Here is a 16,387-nt window from a genome sequence, read left to right as displayed (position 1 = left end):
AGGTGGGGGAAGCTGGTCCACCTGTTTGTTTTGTTTTTTACATCCTATTCTCCATGAGAGAAACTCCACCGCCCAGGCCATAAATAACTTAGGAAATCAGATTGTTTTGTAAATGTTTGGATGGTGGCAATTTTGTGTTTGCTTTGTCTATGGTTTGTAGACACAGAAAATACTATAATTAGTAGAGAATAGCAAGAGACCACAGTGCTAGCTTCCTTCCCTCCCTCCCTCCCCTTCTCCCTCTTCATTCCACCCTCCCTCCTCCTCTTCTTTTTCCCCTTGCCTGCCCTCCCTCCCTATCCTTCCTCCTTTCTCTCATTGTTCCTTCCTCTCCTTTTCTGTTTTTGAGACAGGATCTAGCTATATAGCTCAGGCTTGCCTTGAACTTACAATCCTCCTGTCTCAGCCCCCCATAACCCAGGCTCGTAGCCATGTGTCACTTTGGCCCCCAGATTTCCGTATTATATACAAAAGAAAACTCAGCTCAGAGGGGCAGCAAACCAGGCAAATGCTTCAGAACGTGATATATACAGGTCGCAGCTTATATGCTACTTTAAGAGAACAAACCAGGGCTTGGAATAAAATGAACAGCATTTCTCGATGTTCCAAAAACTTACATAATAAAACCCATCTTCATCGATTTCACCAAAAACAGTAATAATGTCTCCTGTGCAAAACGGAAGTTCTGCCTGCAAAGACAGAAGACAGAGCTAAGAGAATGTTGTAACACAGGCATTCTACAAGGCCCTGGATTCTTCCTATTCTTTGGGAACCTGTCTTTCACCTAAGATAGGATGTAGGGTGCAAAGCTGAGGGGACGGGGAGGGAGGTTATCTGCTCAAAGCTGGGGGTGGGGGGCGCATCTGTTCTAAGTAAACCTAAGAGAAACATGTAGATTAAAAGCCATCGCCACCTCCTGGTAATGCACAGGAACTCTAGTCACGTGGTAACTCCACACACCTGGAAGACTGGAGAATGAGGACCATTGGGAAACAACCTCAGCACCAAGAAAATCGCCCAGCCCCACCATCAGTTCAACACCCATCTGTTAAGTGTCAGGTCCCAGTCTGGGGAGAGCAGAGAACGTATTCAGGAGTCAATCTGTCCTTAGACCCTTTGGACTATGGTCATAGAGCCCGGAAGAAGGGAGAAACAGAAAGCTAGCTGGGGATGACTACAAGCGTGGCTGTCTCTAATAAGAGGGAAGTGATTAGGTTTCCCAGCCAGCAAAAAAACGCTGTGGGCAGGAATTCAGATCAATCTGGTTTAGGGGTGGGCAACTCTTTTTTTTTTCCTTATTTCTGATCATGTTCTGCTTTTATTCCATGGGGTGCCCAGCCGTCCCAGGCACCCAGAACACCCGCCCTCCCTCTCATCTTTCATATGCACATGAGGGATCATCAGCCACAGTGACGTTGGTTTCTCTGCTAAAAGGGACTCCATATTGCCATGAATGTGGGTCATAGGTTGCTCTTGTATAGTTATGCAGGGAGACTTGAGCCACAGGGACAAGGATTTGCCACTCTAACTGTCCTCATGACATCAAACACTTGCGACATACCATAAGTGTATTTTCGGCATACATCTCCATGGCACAGTTTGTAAACTAGACACCCTAATAGGTGGGTAGGAACTTAGAACACAATGTGCAAGAATACCCTAGATAAGGCTAGCACGTCTGCATTCTCAGTAGCAGACTCGTGCACTACGCTGGATCAGGGTGATTCCCAGCTGGGTGGAATGCGGCGGGACAGTTTGTGGGTGTGGCTAAGAATGGTCATTTGCTCTCTCATCGTTGATTTCTGGAGTTTCCACTGGCATCCTTGGACCTCGGCTGCCCACAGGTAACTGAAAACGTGGACCTGTGTTTTCTGCAGCTGTCTGTGAGCCAGAGAATGAGACTGCCATCTCTGACGCGGCTTGCCACCCGGTCTCCCTCTCTACAATGCTCAGGGAAGAACATGACCTAAAGGCACATCGACCAAGTGTGGCACCCACAAGAGGCTTAGCCAGGAAGGCATTAGGAGCAGGTCCAGGTCAGTGTGAAAGACCTCTGGGCTGGTACCTCAACATCCACGTTGGGGGAGCTTTCCCTTGGGTCATAGTCGTAGAGAGCCACCATTCTTCGTGTGGGGACAGAGTGACCCCGGCCACCTCTTCTGCTTCTCTCTGCAAAACCAGAAGATCTAGTTGTGAAGAGGCCACTCAGTGCCCAAAGGGTGTGTGTAAGCTGCTAACGTCCCTGGCTTGGGAAAATGGTCTCAGCCTCCAGTGTTTACCTTCACAGTGGCATTCCCCCTTGGGACTACCATGCCATGGGGGCTCCATGAGGTAGGGGACCTCCTCCCAAAGTGAGTGCAAGTGATCTGAGGCACCAGGTGGCTACGACTTGGGAAAGCCTAGTAGGCACCATGAGGCTCTGACCATTGCTTTGGAAAAAAGCCACAGCTACCCCTTGAACTGAAACCTTCCCTCCTACAAGGAAGATGGAGACTCTTAATAAAGCTAAGGAAACTTGGATGGCTCAGCACACTCGGAAGCTTACAAGGCTCACAAGGCCCCACCCCAAGCTTCTAAAGCTGTGAGTAACTGCTAGGGAACACAGCTCTTGGTGAAACCAGCTAGCTGCTGGGTGTGCAGGAACTTGGTACAGTTTTGGTGAGTCATCACATATGCTGGGGGTGATGTCTTTGAGTCACCCAGAGTAGCATGGCCAGGTGGCAGCATTGTCTCACCAAAGGCAAGGTGAGCATAGTTACCATGATGGACAGCACCGGCAAAACAACGCCCACAATGGCCTGACTTTGGGGACAGGCTCATTAATCATGGTGTTTCTTAGAACAAAACAGACACGCCTACCCAGGTACTGTTTGATCTGTGTAGCAGAGAAACTCTAGAACAAATGAAAGAAAGGCTATATTGGATCATACTAGCAGAGAATCACAGCCCATCAGTGAGTTTCCAGACTTGAGCTAATTACAGATCCAAAGCCCCCTGAATAAAGGGGAGGCAGACCCCATGAGGAAGAGCCACGTTACAGCATCAATGGGTTTTACTGTCAGCCTTCCTGCCCTCCTTCTCCAGAGAGCCCTACAGCCTTTTATTAGTGTATCTGTACAATGGGGAGGGGGAGCCTCAACTGAGGATTTGCCTCCACCAGATTGGCCTGTGAGCAAGTCTGGGGGGGGATCTGTTTTTATTGATGATTAATGTACGGGTGGGGACAGCCCTCTGTGGGCGGTGACACCCCTGGGTGCTAGGTTGTAAAGGCAGCAGGTTCTGGTCTGTGTCTCAGATCCCGCTCTGCCTTTCCTCAGCACTGTGCTGTGGACCGTAAGGTGAAATAAACCCTTTCCTCCCCAGGTCATCTTTGCTCATAATGTTTTATTACAACAGAAAAAAAAAACCCAGAACAGAAAACGAAGCCTTTTAGCTGCACTTCACCCATCAGACACTTTCGTGTGTGTGTGTGTGTGTGTGTGTGTGCGTGCACAAATACTAAAACAAATACTAGGATGTGGTAAATGCTCCCAAAGCATGCAGGTGGAGTGCAGTACTGGCTTGCAGAGTGAGTTCTACCCAACAAGAAGGGAGGGAGTAGTAAATCCCCCCCCCAAGAATTGGACACTCAGAGGTACTGTGCGGCCTGTGCTTCTGGGGGTTGAGGCTCCCCCTATACACCCCACTATGGGCTGCTCTAAATGTAAGTACAGCCGAGCCTAAGGGATTGTGCGCACCTATTTTCTCCACAGGTGTGTTCAGAGGGAGGAAGCCTTGTCTCAGCAGCTGGTCCATCATCTCCTCATCATCCGCATGGATCTCAGAGACCATGTTACAGGGAATGAGGCCGAGCCGGGCGCAGGTCTCCCCACGGTAGAAGCCATCTGCGTCTTTGTCTCCATATACCTGGAGCCGTTGGGGACAGCAGAGCATTTTGATAGACTGGCTCAGCCATACGTTAGCCCCACCAACAGCAGAGGCACCTCAAGTCCAAACTGCTTAGAACACACATTTCAAAGCCCACCCTTGACCTGCATCAGTCATAGGCCTACTGGCCCAGTGACCATGGCTCCTTGCCTTCTCGCCCCTCCCCTTTGTTGGTGTGCCTGCCTGAAGTTTGGGTGTAGGACATAGAAACCTCTGCTTTTCAAATTCAGGATCTGTAAGCATAGGCTCCGATTGCACATGAAGTACACAGAACACACTTAGGCAGGCAGGTCTGTGTGCATAGGAATGTGCACAATCCCATCAGGCAGACAAGTGAAAGCAGTGACCCTCTTCCTAGGTGAAGCAGAGGCAATGCCTAGCCTATGTTCCAGGCTTTCACAGCCCCGAGTCATCTCCTCCATCAGCCCATTAAGTCTAAAGGCCACGCCCTCCCATGCTTGCACAAGCACCACTCCACCCCCGCTGCCAGTCTCGGCCGCCTGTCCCACGATACCGCAGCCATCACTACCTTGATGATCTGTCCTTCTTTGAAGGGAAGCTCCTCCTCAGCGGCATCAGGGTTGGGGGACATGGTCAGTGGGTCATAGTCAAACAGTGCCACGAAGATGCGGGCCGGGAGCTCCTCAGCACCAGGGTCAGTTTCTGACTCATCATAGAAGTCTGGAGAAAGGCGGTCTCGCCGGGTGTATTCATCTAGAGAGTGCAGGGGACAGAGCAAAGGGACGGCGGCGTGATGCCAGGGGTGCATCTGTGGAAAGGGCAGCCCTGGGTGCTCCTCTCTATCTGTTTGGGCTCACTCTGGGGCCAGAAATCCCCCAGAGGTAGACTGGGGGATTGCTTCAGAACAGGACCTCACTCCAAACTAAGCTACAAAGTGAGAGGAAAGCCATTGGAGCAAAAAAGCCTTGGGTCAGTGGCTCTGCCAGAATAGGTGTTTGGTCCCCTCAGAGTGCAGGTGTGACCCTCGTGAGATGCTTCCTGGGTCCTCAGCAGAGCACAAGGCTAACTCTAAGTTTACCACTCACATCTCAGGGTTCAACATGGCGGACAGCGCCGTTCTCCCAGATCTGGATGTTACACCCGCCACCAAAGGGAATCCATGCCTTTTGAGTATCTAATTCCGATTTGTTTAGGATCCTAATGCGTGTGTGTGTGTGAGTGTGTGAGGGTCACTTGACATCATGAGGTGTGCAGTTGTCTGGCTATACCTGCGAGGTGCCCATTGCAGACTCCTCTCATGCTGACACTGAACTTCACCATAATCTTGCCTCTTGAAAAGATGGCAACTAGAATCTTTGCCCTTCCCACAAAGGATTTGTTTTTAATTATGTATAGGTATGTGCATATGGGTGCAGGGGCTGCAGAGGCTGGAAGAGTCAGATCCTCCAAGAGCTGAAGTTACAAACAGTCATGAGTTTCCTGGTGCAGTTTCTGAAGTCAAACACCCACTAGAAGAGCAGTATATGTTCTTAACTACTGAACTACCTCTCTAGCCATCCCCTCCCCCACCCATCTTGGACACTTTCATTGGCTCCAAATCAGTGTCGATGCTTGACTGTCCCGCAGTTTATGGGGTTGTGACAAGAAATAAAAGTCTGTGTATGTCTGGGGCAGGTCAAAGTGTTCTTCAGATACTTTCTGTGTCTAGTTGGTCAAATCTGAGAATGTGGAAGCTGAAACGCAGTGGCCAATTGTGTGCACATGTGCACGCACATGTATATAGGTATGCATTTCATAGAGAGGGAGACAATAGAACAGAGATTCTCAACCTTCCCAATGCTGCGACCCTTTAACACAGCTCCTCGTGTTGTGGTGACCCTAACCATAAGATTATTTCATTGCCACTTCCTAACTGTAATTTTGCTACTGTCAGGAATCTGATGTAGGTGTGCAGGATATCTGACATGCGATCCTGTGAAAGGGTCATTCAACACCCACCAGGCTCACAACCCACAAGCTGAGAGCCTGCTGCGTCTGTGGCCAGGTAACGATCCTGGGAACGGATCAGGAACCAAAATTGGCAGGAGGAAAAGAGGCTTGGGAGATAACCAGGCCAAACAACTATCTCTAGCCTGGGACTCAGGGGATGGCAAAGGTGGACAGAGAACACCAAGGAGGTGGCTTCTTTCACCCCGCCCCCATAATGATGCAAAGATGCACACCTGCACTGATGTGGTCATCACATTTGATCGTCACCCATCATTCCATAGTCACCATTTTCCAGACCCCAAATACGTGTAATGTTTACCTGTCCCATGTCAGAAAATCTAAGTGAAAAAAAACTAAAATCTTCCGGATTTAAAATGAAGTGAAATGAGAAACCCCCCACCATACTATTTCCCTTGTCTTTATTTCTCTGATGCCATCTGTACCTTAGGGAACAAACTATTGGTACCGCTGCCTTCTTGTCCTGGCATCTCTCCCTTTCTTGCTCACGTATTGTCAACATGCCTGGAGGGCTGGGTAGACGGCTCAGAGGTTAAGAGCACTGGCTACTTTTGGAGAGAGCCTGGGTTCAGTTTCCAGCACCTACACAGTGGTTCCCATCAACCTGTAACTCCGATTCCAGGGTATCTGGCTCCCTGTACATGGAGCACAGACACACAGGAGGACAAACACTAATAATATAGATAAAGACAAATCTTAATTAAAAACATGATGTGTATGTATGGGTCTATAAATAATGTTCAGTAACTGTAAAAACATAAGATAAAATAGCACAAAATGCCTTTTAACTTGTGATTGAAACACAGCCTGTTCTGCTAATGTCTTCATTGTGGTTGTGGCAGGCAGCAGTCTGACAACCCCCACAGCCACTCTTAAAGGATGATGTGTAGAAGCAGAGCAGCTGAGGGGCCCCATGTTGGCTCTAGCTGGGTATGCAAGAGGAGCTTAGCTCCCTGTCATGTGACCTGCTTGGAGAAGTTTCAGCTATAGAAACAGTTCTGGGATTGGAACTTGTGGGTAGGGCCTTGGCCAGCGTTTGGTGTCTGTCAGTTCTTTGGGTTGAGTGATGTGGCACCTCTGTGGCTAGCAAGGCTCTGTGGTCAGGAGCTGAGTGTGAGCCTAAGGATGGAGGCCTATGGTCAGCTTCCCCTGGACAACATCAGTAAGTCCTCCGGGGTCCACAGGAGTGCCTGCGCTCAGGAGCGGCCACTGCAGCTGGTGTGTGATCAGTCTCACCGAAACGTCTGATGTTGTCTACAATAAGCAATGTTTTCTTGGCAGAGACAGATTCTGTCTTTTAAAGGGCTAGACTTTGTCCGTCTAGTTTCAATTGTCAGCATTTCCTGTGAGCATAGGATGTGCTGTGTTCCCCAATACCACCAGGAGGATGGGAAACAATGAGGGAGCATTCAAGGTGATTAGTAAGACAGATTCTATTATGCTTGGATGGGTGAGACCACTGGCTTTCTGAGCGGTGATGCCCCGCCCCCAGGCCTTGCATTTGATGGGCAAGTAAGAGTACCCAAAGGTCAAAAGTTACTGAGGAAAAAATTAGGCACAACAAAATGTCTTTTGAAACAGAGAGTCAGCTAAGGAACCCGGTGCCATTAGACAGGGGGCTAAGAAGCCTTTGTTTTTAAATCATGCAGAACATGGTTTACTTAATATTAGTGTTAGAAACCAGAATATTAAGCCGGGCGGTGGTGGCGCATGCCTTTAATCCTAGCACTTGGGAGGCAGAAGCAGGCGGATCTCTGTGAGTTCGAGACCAGCCTGGTCTACAAGAGCTAGTTCCAGGACAGGCTCCAAAACCACAGAGAAACCCTGTCTCGAAAAAACCAAAAAAAAAAAAAAATCAGAATATTAATAGCCATCATATTTTTCTTATTTGTGGCTCCACTGTCTATTAAAGTGTACCCAGGAAAATATGATATGAAGACTTCACTACCTCTAGGAAAGAAAAACTGATGCTTTTGGAATATGGCAGGTTTCTAAAATGCTAATTACTGATGTTTTTCCTTAAATTTTACCTTTTATTTTATATGTGAACTATGTGTGTGTGGCGACCAGAAGATGGCGCCAGATCCCCTGGAACTGGAGTCACAGCCAGTTGTAGGTGCTGGAAAATGAACCCAGGTCTTCTGCAAGAGCAGCAACTGCTCCTCACCACTGAGCCATCTCTCCAGACCCTAATGGCTACTGTTTTAACATGCAAAGAGAACTGAGGAGCAGAGAAACATGTTATCTGACCCCTGACCCCTGGTTATTACTCACTGGACTCCTTGGCCCACCTGCCTATGTTCTTCTTGGTGAGTGACAGGCCTATCACATGGATGTTTCCTTCCGAGCTGTTCACAGTCACTTGGCTTTGTCTTTCCACACCGTGCAAAGTGCTGGGTTTAAGTTATATTTTTCACACAAGGTCTTGGGTGACTCCAAGAACTAAGAAGAGATAAGGGAGCTGCCATGGGCTCATTCTCTTTCAAGTATTAGGATGAAGGGTGTGATCTTTTTTACATGGCATTACTCTCTTTGGGGCCAGTCACATGCCTGCAGCCTCTTGAGTTCTTCACCTTAAGAATCCAGAGAAACCTTGCATAAGATTCGATGACAAGGGTCCCAACCAAGACAGTAAAGGCTGTCCCTGGCTCTTACTGACAAGGGTATCTGACAGGACAGTGCAGGCAGGCTGTCCTCAGCTCTCAGTGACAAGGATATCTGAATATCTATCTGGGCATGGGATGTCCCTACCTTTCCTTTCCTTTTCTTTTCTTTTCCTTTCTTTCTTTCTTTCCTTTTCTTTTCTTTGCCTTTATCTCCGACTTTCTGTGGTCATAGCAATAAGTTCCTGGCCTGGGAGACTGAAGTAGGCATTCTACTCTAATGCCTTAAATGACAGAGATCTCAGTGCCCATAGAAATGTCCATTCCTGCCTATGACATCTCTGCATGGAGTGGCAGGGTGGAGATAGGATTCATAGAAGCCTGTTTATTTGGCCATGTGGCATCTCCAGCAGCCCTGCACCCTTTCTTTGCCCAACAATAACACTGAGACTGGGCAGGCAACTTGGCTAGCAGAGCAGGAGCTGAACTCTGAGTGGGTCCGCCCTGGCTCTCAAGCCTCAGGACCGAAGTCCCACTGAACAAGACAGCCCAAACCCTTTTCTGCTCACTTTGTCAGGGACATTTGACCTGGCTAGGATTGGGAGAGCAGAGCCCTGCACTGATCAGCTATCTTGGGGTCCATGCTTTTTGAGTCTGGTCATACACCTCTTGCTATCTTTTGGATTAGTAAAGACAGGTTTTGGTGGTAGTGGTTGGGTGGGGTTTGGTGGGTCGCACTCCACCAGCTAAGGACGTCCAGCATCCCATGGCATCCTTAAGGGTAAAGCAGGTGCCTGGTGATGAGAGCAGAGCTACAGAAGCAAATGCTTCCCTGCAGAAGGAACAAGCCCAGAAGGGATTCCTACTGCTGTTTGGCTTCTTCTTGGGGTTGGGGAAAGAATCATGTTCCAGTACTTCCTGCTCACTGTGATTTGAATCCTTTCCAATTTGGGTCACCTGAGCAGGTTTTCTTCCACTCTGAAATGGTGAACCTGGTATTGTCCCCAGCCATTCCTGCTTAGTGTCTTTCCTATGGTGTGTGTGTGTGTGTGTATGTATGTGTGTATGTGTGTGTGTGTGTGTGTGTGTGCGTGTGTGTGTGTTTGGATCCTCCCAATCCCTGTTACCTCATGAACGCCACTTCTTAGAATTACTGTCCCCATGGCTCTATCCCAATGGCAACGCTATCGCCCCCATCTGCAGACACCCTTAGCATGAGTTGGTGACAACCAACAGCCAAAGGACAGTTTTGAGTCCCACTGACTGAATTCCAAATGGTTTGTAAGAAAAGGAAGCCCAGGTGTCATGAGTGGGTGGAGAGAACAGGACTGAGGTGGATGGCGAGGGGCAGGGCCAGTGGTGGGTAAGAAAGGGAGCACATGTCTTGGGGACACTTCCAGCTTCCAGGTGTTACCAAGACTTGCACCAATATGACCTATGACCTCAGATGACTCCACTTACCACGAGCTCATCTGGATATTTGGGGTATATAGTCAACTATAGTCAACTCAATCTCCCCCCCCCCCAGGAAATTCCTAAAGCACATCTCTGAGTATGTCTCTGAGAGTGGCTCTAGAAAGGATTTAGCAGGAGGAACTGTGTCCTCCATGTGGGAATGTGGGAGGCACCATCCTAGGGACTGGGATTGATGACGTAAGAGAGGAAAAAATCAAGCCAGTAGATAGAGTATTCTGTTCTCTCTTTCTCCTCTCCCCACTCTGTGTCTCCCCTCCCAACCTCCTCCTACATCCTCCCTGCCACAGTGGACTGAACCCTGACACTATGAGTCCCCTTGTCCTTTTTCCTCTTGTTTTTCTCAGGCACTTGTCACGGGACAAAAGCCCTAATGTGTGACCTGTGAACTGTTCTTAAGTAGGTGGTGTACAGAGAGTGTATGATAGAGATCAGGCCACTAACCAATGGATGGAGCCATCGCTGGCCGGTGCCTCTGAGGACCTCCGCCACTGTGAGAATACCTTCGGCTCACGTGATCCATCCGGTCTCCTCGCCCCATCAAAGCGGGGTTTCCTAAAATCTAGACCCAAGAGAACACCGTGGTTAGATCTGGCCAGCCTTGGAAGGAAAAGAGGAGTTAAAGCCAAATCAATCCGGATCAGAAGCAGAAGCACTAAAGGCAACTAAACGTAGCTTTTAACTGAAAGGTTAGCTGAGTGACCTGGGGGAGGAGCCAGCCGGGCCCAGGAGCCTGCTTTCTACATCAGGGTCCTTTCTGGACTCACCGCAGTGGGGCTGGTAGGGCTGGGAGTCAAAGGGAGTCATAGGAGGAAGCTTTTGGTTGATGTTATTGCTCCTGAAGCCAAATCCACTGAAGCAAATTGACTGTGGTTTACAGCTCAGGCTCCATGTCAGTTAAGTCTTCTGGTTTTATTGTCCCACCCTCAAGTGTCACAGTACCAGAGATATACTGCTGTAGTTCCCAAAGTCCCTCACAGATTGAAGGGGTTTGGAGGGTTCTGGACCCTCAGAAGGTAGTGCCTGTACTATCGGCTTTGATCGTGCTCTATGGTTAACCTGGGCTCGAGCCGGCCTTCTGTCTAGGGATGTCAACTTCTCATCTGGACTAAGGGGCAGAACTGACTGAAGGGAAGCAGGTTGATAAGAATCAGCCTGTTGGTAGCTGTTCCCAGGACTCAGGAGCCAACGGGACAGGGGCCATGGGGTGCAGGCAGGGCCCAAAGAGTGCAAAGCTCAGAAGGTGGCTTGCTGCGGTGTTGATGGCCCACCTGTGTGCCCAATGGCAGCTGAGCACAGCAGGGGTGCAGATGTTGTAGAGAGGATACAATTACAGAAATGTATGAAGCCTCAGATGACCCCCGCCCCCACTGTGTGGTAGACACAGAGGGAACAGAGATTGGGGGTAAGGAAGACTTTGGGAACAATTTGCAAAACTGAGTTTCTTCCCTGGTTATTCTCCGTGTTTTTAAACAGTTATAGATGAAAGCCAAAAGGAAAAAGTAAAACTTAAAAAGCCAAAACAACAAGGGCAAAAAGCCTTTGATCATATCAACCATCCTCCGTGGGCCCCTAAGGATCATTTTAGGGGGGTGGGGGGATGTGTGTTTCTCGGGTTCCAGATACTCAGCAGTTCAGCTAACCCTTAATTAAAACTTAGATTCAGTTGTCCTTTAAGGAAAGCAGCCGTAACCATCGCTGATTCTGTGGGGGAGATTGTTACTCCAAAGCAAGAAAACCTTCGGGATGGTCAAGCAGCTGGGAAGCAATGGGACTGAAGAAATCAAAAATGCAGGGAGAACCAAAGAGAGCGGCCCAGAGAGTCCCCGGATGCACTCCAAAACCCGAACCAAAGGCAAAACCAACAAAAGGATGAGAGCACGGATTGGTTTGGCAAGCGCGCAAGGAGGATGGTTACTTGACACACCAAAGGGCCGTCTGCCACTCGGGGAGGAGGCTGTGCCAGACGCTCAGCTGCCCTACTGTCGGGCATGGCTGGGCTTTTCCTCCAGACACCCCGAAAATCTTCGTGGTCGCTGGCCTCGTCCCAGCCATCCCTCCTGGGCACGGGCCTCTCCGGGCTGAGTTGGGCGTCATCGCTCCTGATGACGTCACTGGGGTCCACCTGCTCCCCAAAGTCCTCTTCGATGCTGCTCTGTCGGGTCAGCGTCCGCCTCCGGGCCAGCAGGGGCCTTGGGCTTCTCCTACATGGACAGTGACCAGGGCCTGGACTGCACTTGGCCGAGGTGCTCCTGAAACTAAACCGAGATTCTTCCTCCTCACTGCCACAGTCCAAACCACTGTCCGGGCTCCTGGTGGCCGAGCGGCTGAACCGACAGCCTCTGTCTTCCAGAAAGAGATCCTCCATATGGATGCCCCTGTGCTCTGCAGGGAGCCAGGAACCCTGTAGGACTGGATGCCCCCAACAGGACCGCGCCGGCCCACGATCCATAGCCAACAAGGCCCTGGCTCTGGAGGACCCCATGCCCTGTCTGAGCAGCGGCTCGCCATGCTCCGTGTCCTCCTCAGCTACCTCGGGGATACTGAACAGTCTCTTACTGCGGTGGGGCTGTTGGGGGAACTCGGGCTGCTCCAGGAAAGCGCCTTCCAAACTCCTAGCCTTATGGCATTCCTTGGGGACAGCATGTGTGAGAGAGCGGTGTATGACCAGATATGAGGCGGTGGAGGAAGGAGAGAAAACACACACAGAATTAGTCTTGGCAGGGAGGCAGGGGGGCGCAGCGTGAGGCAGCCTCTGCTCATGGGGGACCTGCAGCATGCCTGCTGGGGCTCTGGGATGGAGCAATGGGTCACGTGGTGGGTGCAGAGCAGAAGGTGAGGGACAGCGCACAGAGGAGACAGCGGGACGTCAGGAGCAGACGCCATGCGGGTGAGCCAGAGGGAGAGAAGGTGGCCCAGATGGGAGGAAACAATGCTCCCAGGCCCTTGCCTGTTCCTATGCTGAGGGGTTCTCCGGAGTAGTGAGGGGAATTTGTCTGCCACTGGGGCTGACTCCCTGCAGCCCAGGGGCAGCTGCCATTGAATGCCCAGTGTGGCTGGAGGTGGCCCCACTGTATCCCTGTCTGGTCTTGTGGACTGTTGCCTTCCCAACACTTAGTGCCCCAGCTGATCGCCATCCTCCTTTCCCTTAGCTGAAGCACACCTGTAATCTAGTGAATGTTGCCTCAGCAGACTCAGTGCCTACTTGGTGCCTACAAAGGACCAAGGTCCTCTGCCTCTGCACCTGAGATGGATTTACCATATCTGGCCCATCTGGACTCAGCAGCTGGCACCGAGCTGGCTGGTCTTGAGGTTGCTATGCAAACCCTCCTGCATTCCAGCCTTAGCCTACATTTCCTTGGGCACCGTTCCCTACCAGCTGCAGCCCTCAGCCCCTGCCTATTTCCGAAGGGCATATTTTGGTGCCAACCACTGCTCCATATTCCCCTTTGGGGAGATCTGGCTGACTCTGGGAAAGCTGCTTTTATCCTTTGCTGAGATCTGGGGTTATATCTTATAATGAGTACCCATGATGGATAGCTACCCCCACTGGTCTGTGGACACCTCGGACCATGGGGGGGGGGTTGTTTCCTAGTGCAGTCTACTGTACGCTTGTGCCACTGTCCACGAGTGGATGGGCACAGAATCTGCTAACTCATGTATCTTTCTCCTTTATAGCACCGCATTCAAGGATGTTTGGCTCAGGTGTGCTGAGCACTATGAAGGTGAAGGATGATTGCTGAAAAAGAGGGTACCATGGGGTAGGCAGGTGTGCCAAGTCAGTTGGAGATGAAGGGCCATGGGCGCTGGTCCCTCCAGGAAACCTGGCTTGGCTTAGCCTGTCACTACCATGTGAGACTGTGGGGCTAGTGTGGCCACAACTCCCAACTGATACTGGCAGTTATTAGGAGAATTTTGAAACCCATACCCATAAGAAGCCCTGTGGGTGAATGGCACACCCCTGTGGCTACCCTGACCTTAGTTCCCCTAGGATACTGCTGGGCTGTTTATAAGAGGGTGAGGGACGGATGGGGTCACACCTCCTGCTTCACAGCACCCTTGGTGGCCCTTCCTTTGCTAAGCAGTGCTTGGGAGGCAGCTTCTAATATCTTCCCCTGTCCAGAGAAGTGTCTGGAAGGTGAAAAACACAGCTGTATGCCTTTCCCTGACCCACCCATGAGCACTTTCAAGGTGGCTCTTGCTCTGGAACATAGCCCAGGACAGGTAGGAGGCTCAGGTCAGGAGTCTTCAGAAGAGGCCTGTGTGGGACCCACTGCAGGAGGGGCACAGGGAACAGTGTGAGTCATACCATGCAGGACCTCATGGAGGTCCCCAAAGTCCCTGCAAGGACTTTTATGGGGAAAACCTTCATATGGTCCCCATAGAGGCCCTGAGCATACAGCGGTAATGAATGTTGTCTTCTGTCCGTACATCACAGCACAGGATGATCTGCAGAAATAAGCCCTGCAGGCTTCATCACCCCCACCCCCATTCTGATGAAGTAGCCACCCTTCCATCTCAGATCTCCTGGGGCAGATGGTGTGAACTCTTTCCTGGTATGGGGTTTGGGTGATGGACCCAGGAGTGTGCTCTCCTAGGCCTCCTGTGGCCTCATTGGCATGGCTCTAGCCCACGTGGAGTCTTCCTCATTCATAGGAGCGTGGGGCCCAGCCCCACACTGCCAGTTCAGTGCTAACCCGGAAGCTGCACCTACTGTGTGAACATGTAAGGCTTGGGCTGGTTCTGTTCTCTTCCCACTACAGTGTTGGCTGTGTCCAGGGGTTCCAAATGGATCCCCCAAATTCCAGGACCCAGACCCTCTTGGCAAAACAGACAGGAGCAGCAGGTAACTCCTGAATGCAACCATAAAACAATCCCAGCAAAAGGGCAGAAGGGAGCATCCCCTAGATTTGGAGCACCCTGTCATGAGCTCAGTGCTCACCTTGAGGGCATTGTGAGAGGTGCCACTGGGCCGGCGCCGGCCCCCATCCTCCAACTGCATCTCTGAGTACAGCTCCTCCTCATCCTCCTCCATGATGTCCGACAGGTCTGACCCCCGGCTGCTCTCTGTGTGGTAATCATCTCCATGGCAACAGTGGGGCTGTGGTCAAAAAGGCACACAGATAGAGCTTTTTCTCTTTTTATTTATTTTTATGTGTATTGGGTGTTTTGCATGTATGTCTGTACACTACATGTGTGCCCAGTGCTTGTGGAGGCCAGAAGAAGCCATTGGCTCCCCTGAAACTAGAGTTACAAACAGTTGTGAGCCACCATGTAGGTGCTGGGACTCCAACCTGGGTCTTCTGAAAGAACTATCCTTAACCACTGTGTATGTCTCCGGCTCCTAACTGGACATCTTGTGCATGCCACAGGCTCCCAGGCTATCCTCCCTGAGTCCTGGACCCATATTTACCAACTTGTAGAGCCCATGGAACAAGGAATGCAGGAAACAGTGCATGCCCAGCTCATCTTGGTGAAGGTAACAAAACCTGACACGAGTTTGTCTAAGCAACAGAGAGAGGACAGCACAGGTCACCCCACTCTGACAGGCATGAGGATCCTGGACTCTGCAGGAGACAGAGCAAGCAGTACTGGTAAGTCACATCCTATGATGCTCAACTTCCAACCTGTCACTTCTGTACTTCACTAGCTGAACAGAGGCTTAAGCCCAACGTTGCCAGTTCAGATGGCTGAGGGCCAGGGCACCCACGTGTACATGTCTACACAGTGTCACACAAGAGGACATGACAGGGCAGGTGGTCACATGGGGTGACGCTGAGGCTTTTAAAAGAGCCATTGGAAAGTAAACAGATGTACATGTGTATGCACATGCACAGACACATGTGCATATATAGGTCCACATATGAGAACACACATAGGAACATGCTCACATGCACACTTATCCCAATACACATACATGTACTCATACAGAGACACATACTTGCATAGGAACACATGGTGACATGCATGTATATGTCCATACACATACATTTCTGTGCACATAAACTTGTATACAATGATACATAGGAATTCAGTCACATGTACATATGAGCACATGTACATAGATACTATATATGAGCACATGAATAAACATACTCACACATATACACACAAGACAAGTAGATATGCATACACACACAAGCATACACAGATATACATGAACACACATACATGCACACCCACATAGACACACAGGAACATATTTTCACATGTCCACACATAAACACACATACACATACATATTCGTGTACAAAGGTACACACAGAGGCACACACACACACAGGAGCATACACAAACAGGAATGCATACACACACCATACACACTCATACACAGGCACATACACTTCTACACGCATGAATATATCCAATAAGCACAAGCACATACACTGCAAATGCATGTGCATGCCTAGACACTT

The 16,387-nt window shown here is 50.2% G+C and overlaps 1 protein-coding gene across 9 annotated transcripts in view; it reads right to left on the bottom strand.

The window, feature by feature from the left end:
- Rimbp2 (RIMS binding protein 2) overlaps window positions 1-16,387 on the bottom strand; it is a 194,644-nt gene that overhangs the window by 11,681 nt on the left and 166,576 nt on the right. For 6 of the 9 annotated variants that reach the window (XM_057763612.1, XM_057763614.1, XM_057763616.1 and 3 more), the window contains 7 exons: window positions 14,914-15,072; window positions 11,899-12,603; window positions 10,416-10,533; window positions 4,457-4,641; window positions 3,738-3,906; window positions 2,066-2,169; window positions 618-689 (listed from right to left, as the gene is read on the bottom strand). In XM_057763612.1, coding sequence (XP_057619595.1) covers window positions 618-689; window positions 2,066-2,169; window positions 3,738-3,906; window positions 4,457-4,641; window positions 10,416-10,533; window positions 11,899-12,603; window positions 14,914-15,072 — 1,512 coding nt within the window. The remainder of the gene's footprint in view (window positions 1-617; window positions 690-2,065; window positions 2,170-3,737; window positions 3,907-4,456; window positions 4,642-10,415; window positions 10,534-11,898; window positions 12,604-14,913; window positions 15,073-16,387) is intronic. The other 3 variants (XM_057763618.1, XM_057763619.1, XM_057763620.1) reach the window with 1 other exon arrangement.

The sequence above is a fragment of the Chionomys nivalis genome, chromosome 3 (genome assembly GCF_950005125.1).
Source record: "Chionomys nivalis chromosome 3, mChiNiv1.1, whole genome shotgun sequence".
In the NCBI taxonomy this organism is placed as follows: Eukaryota; Metazoa; Chordata; class Mammalia; order Rodentia; family Cricetidae; genus Chionomys; species Chionomys nivalis.
This window is presented reverse-complemented; position numbering and strand designations above follow the sequence as displayed.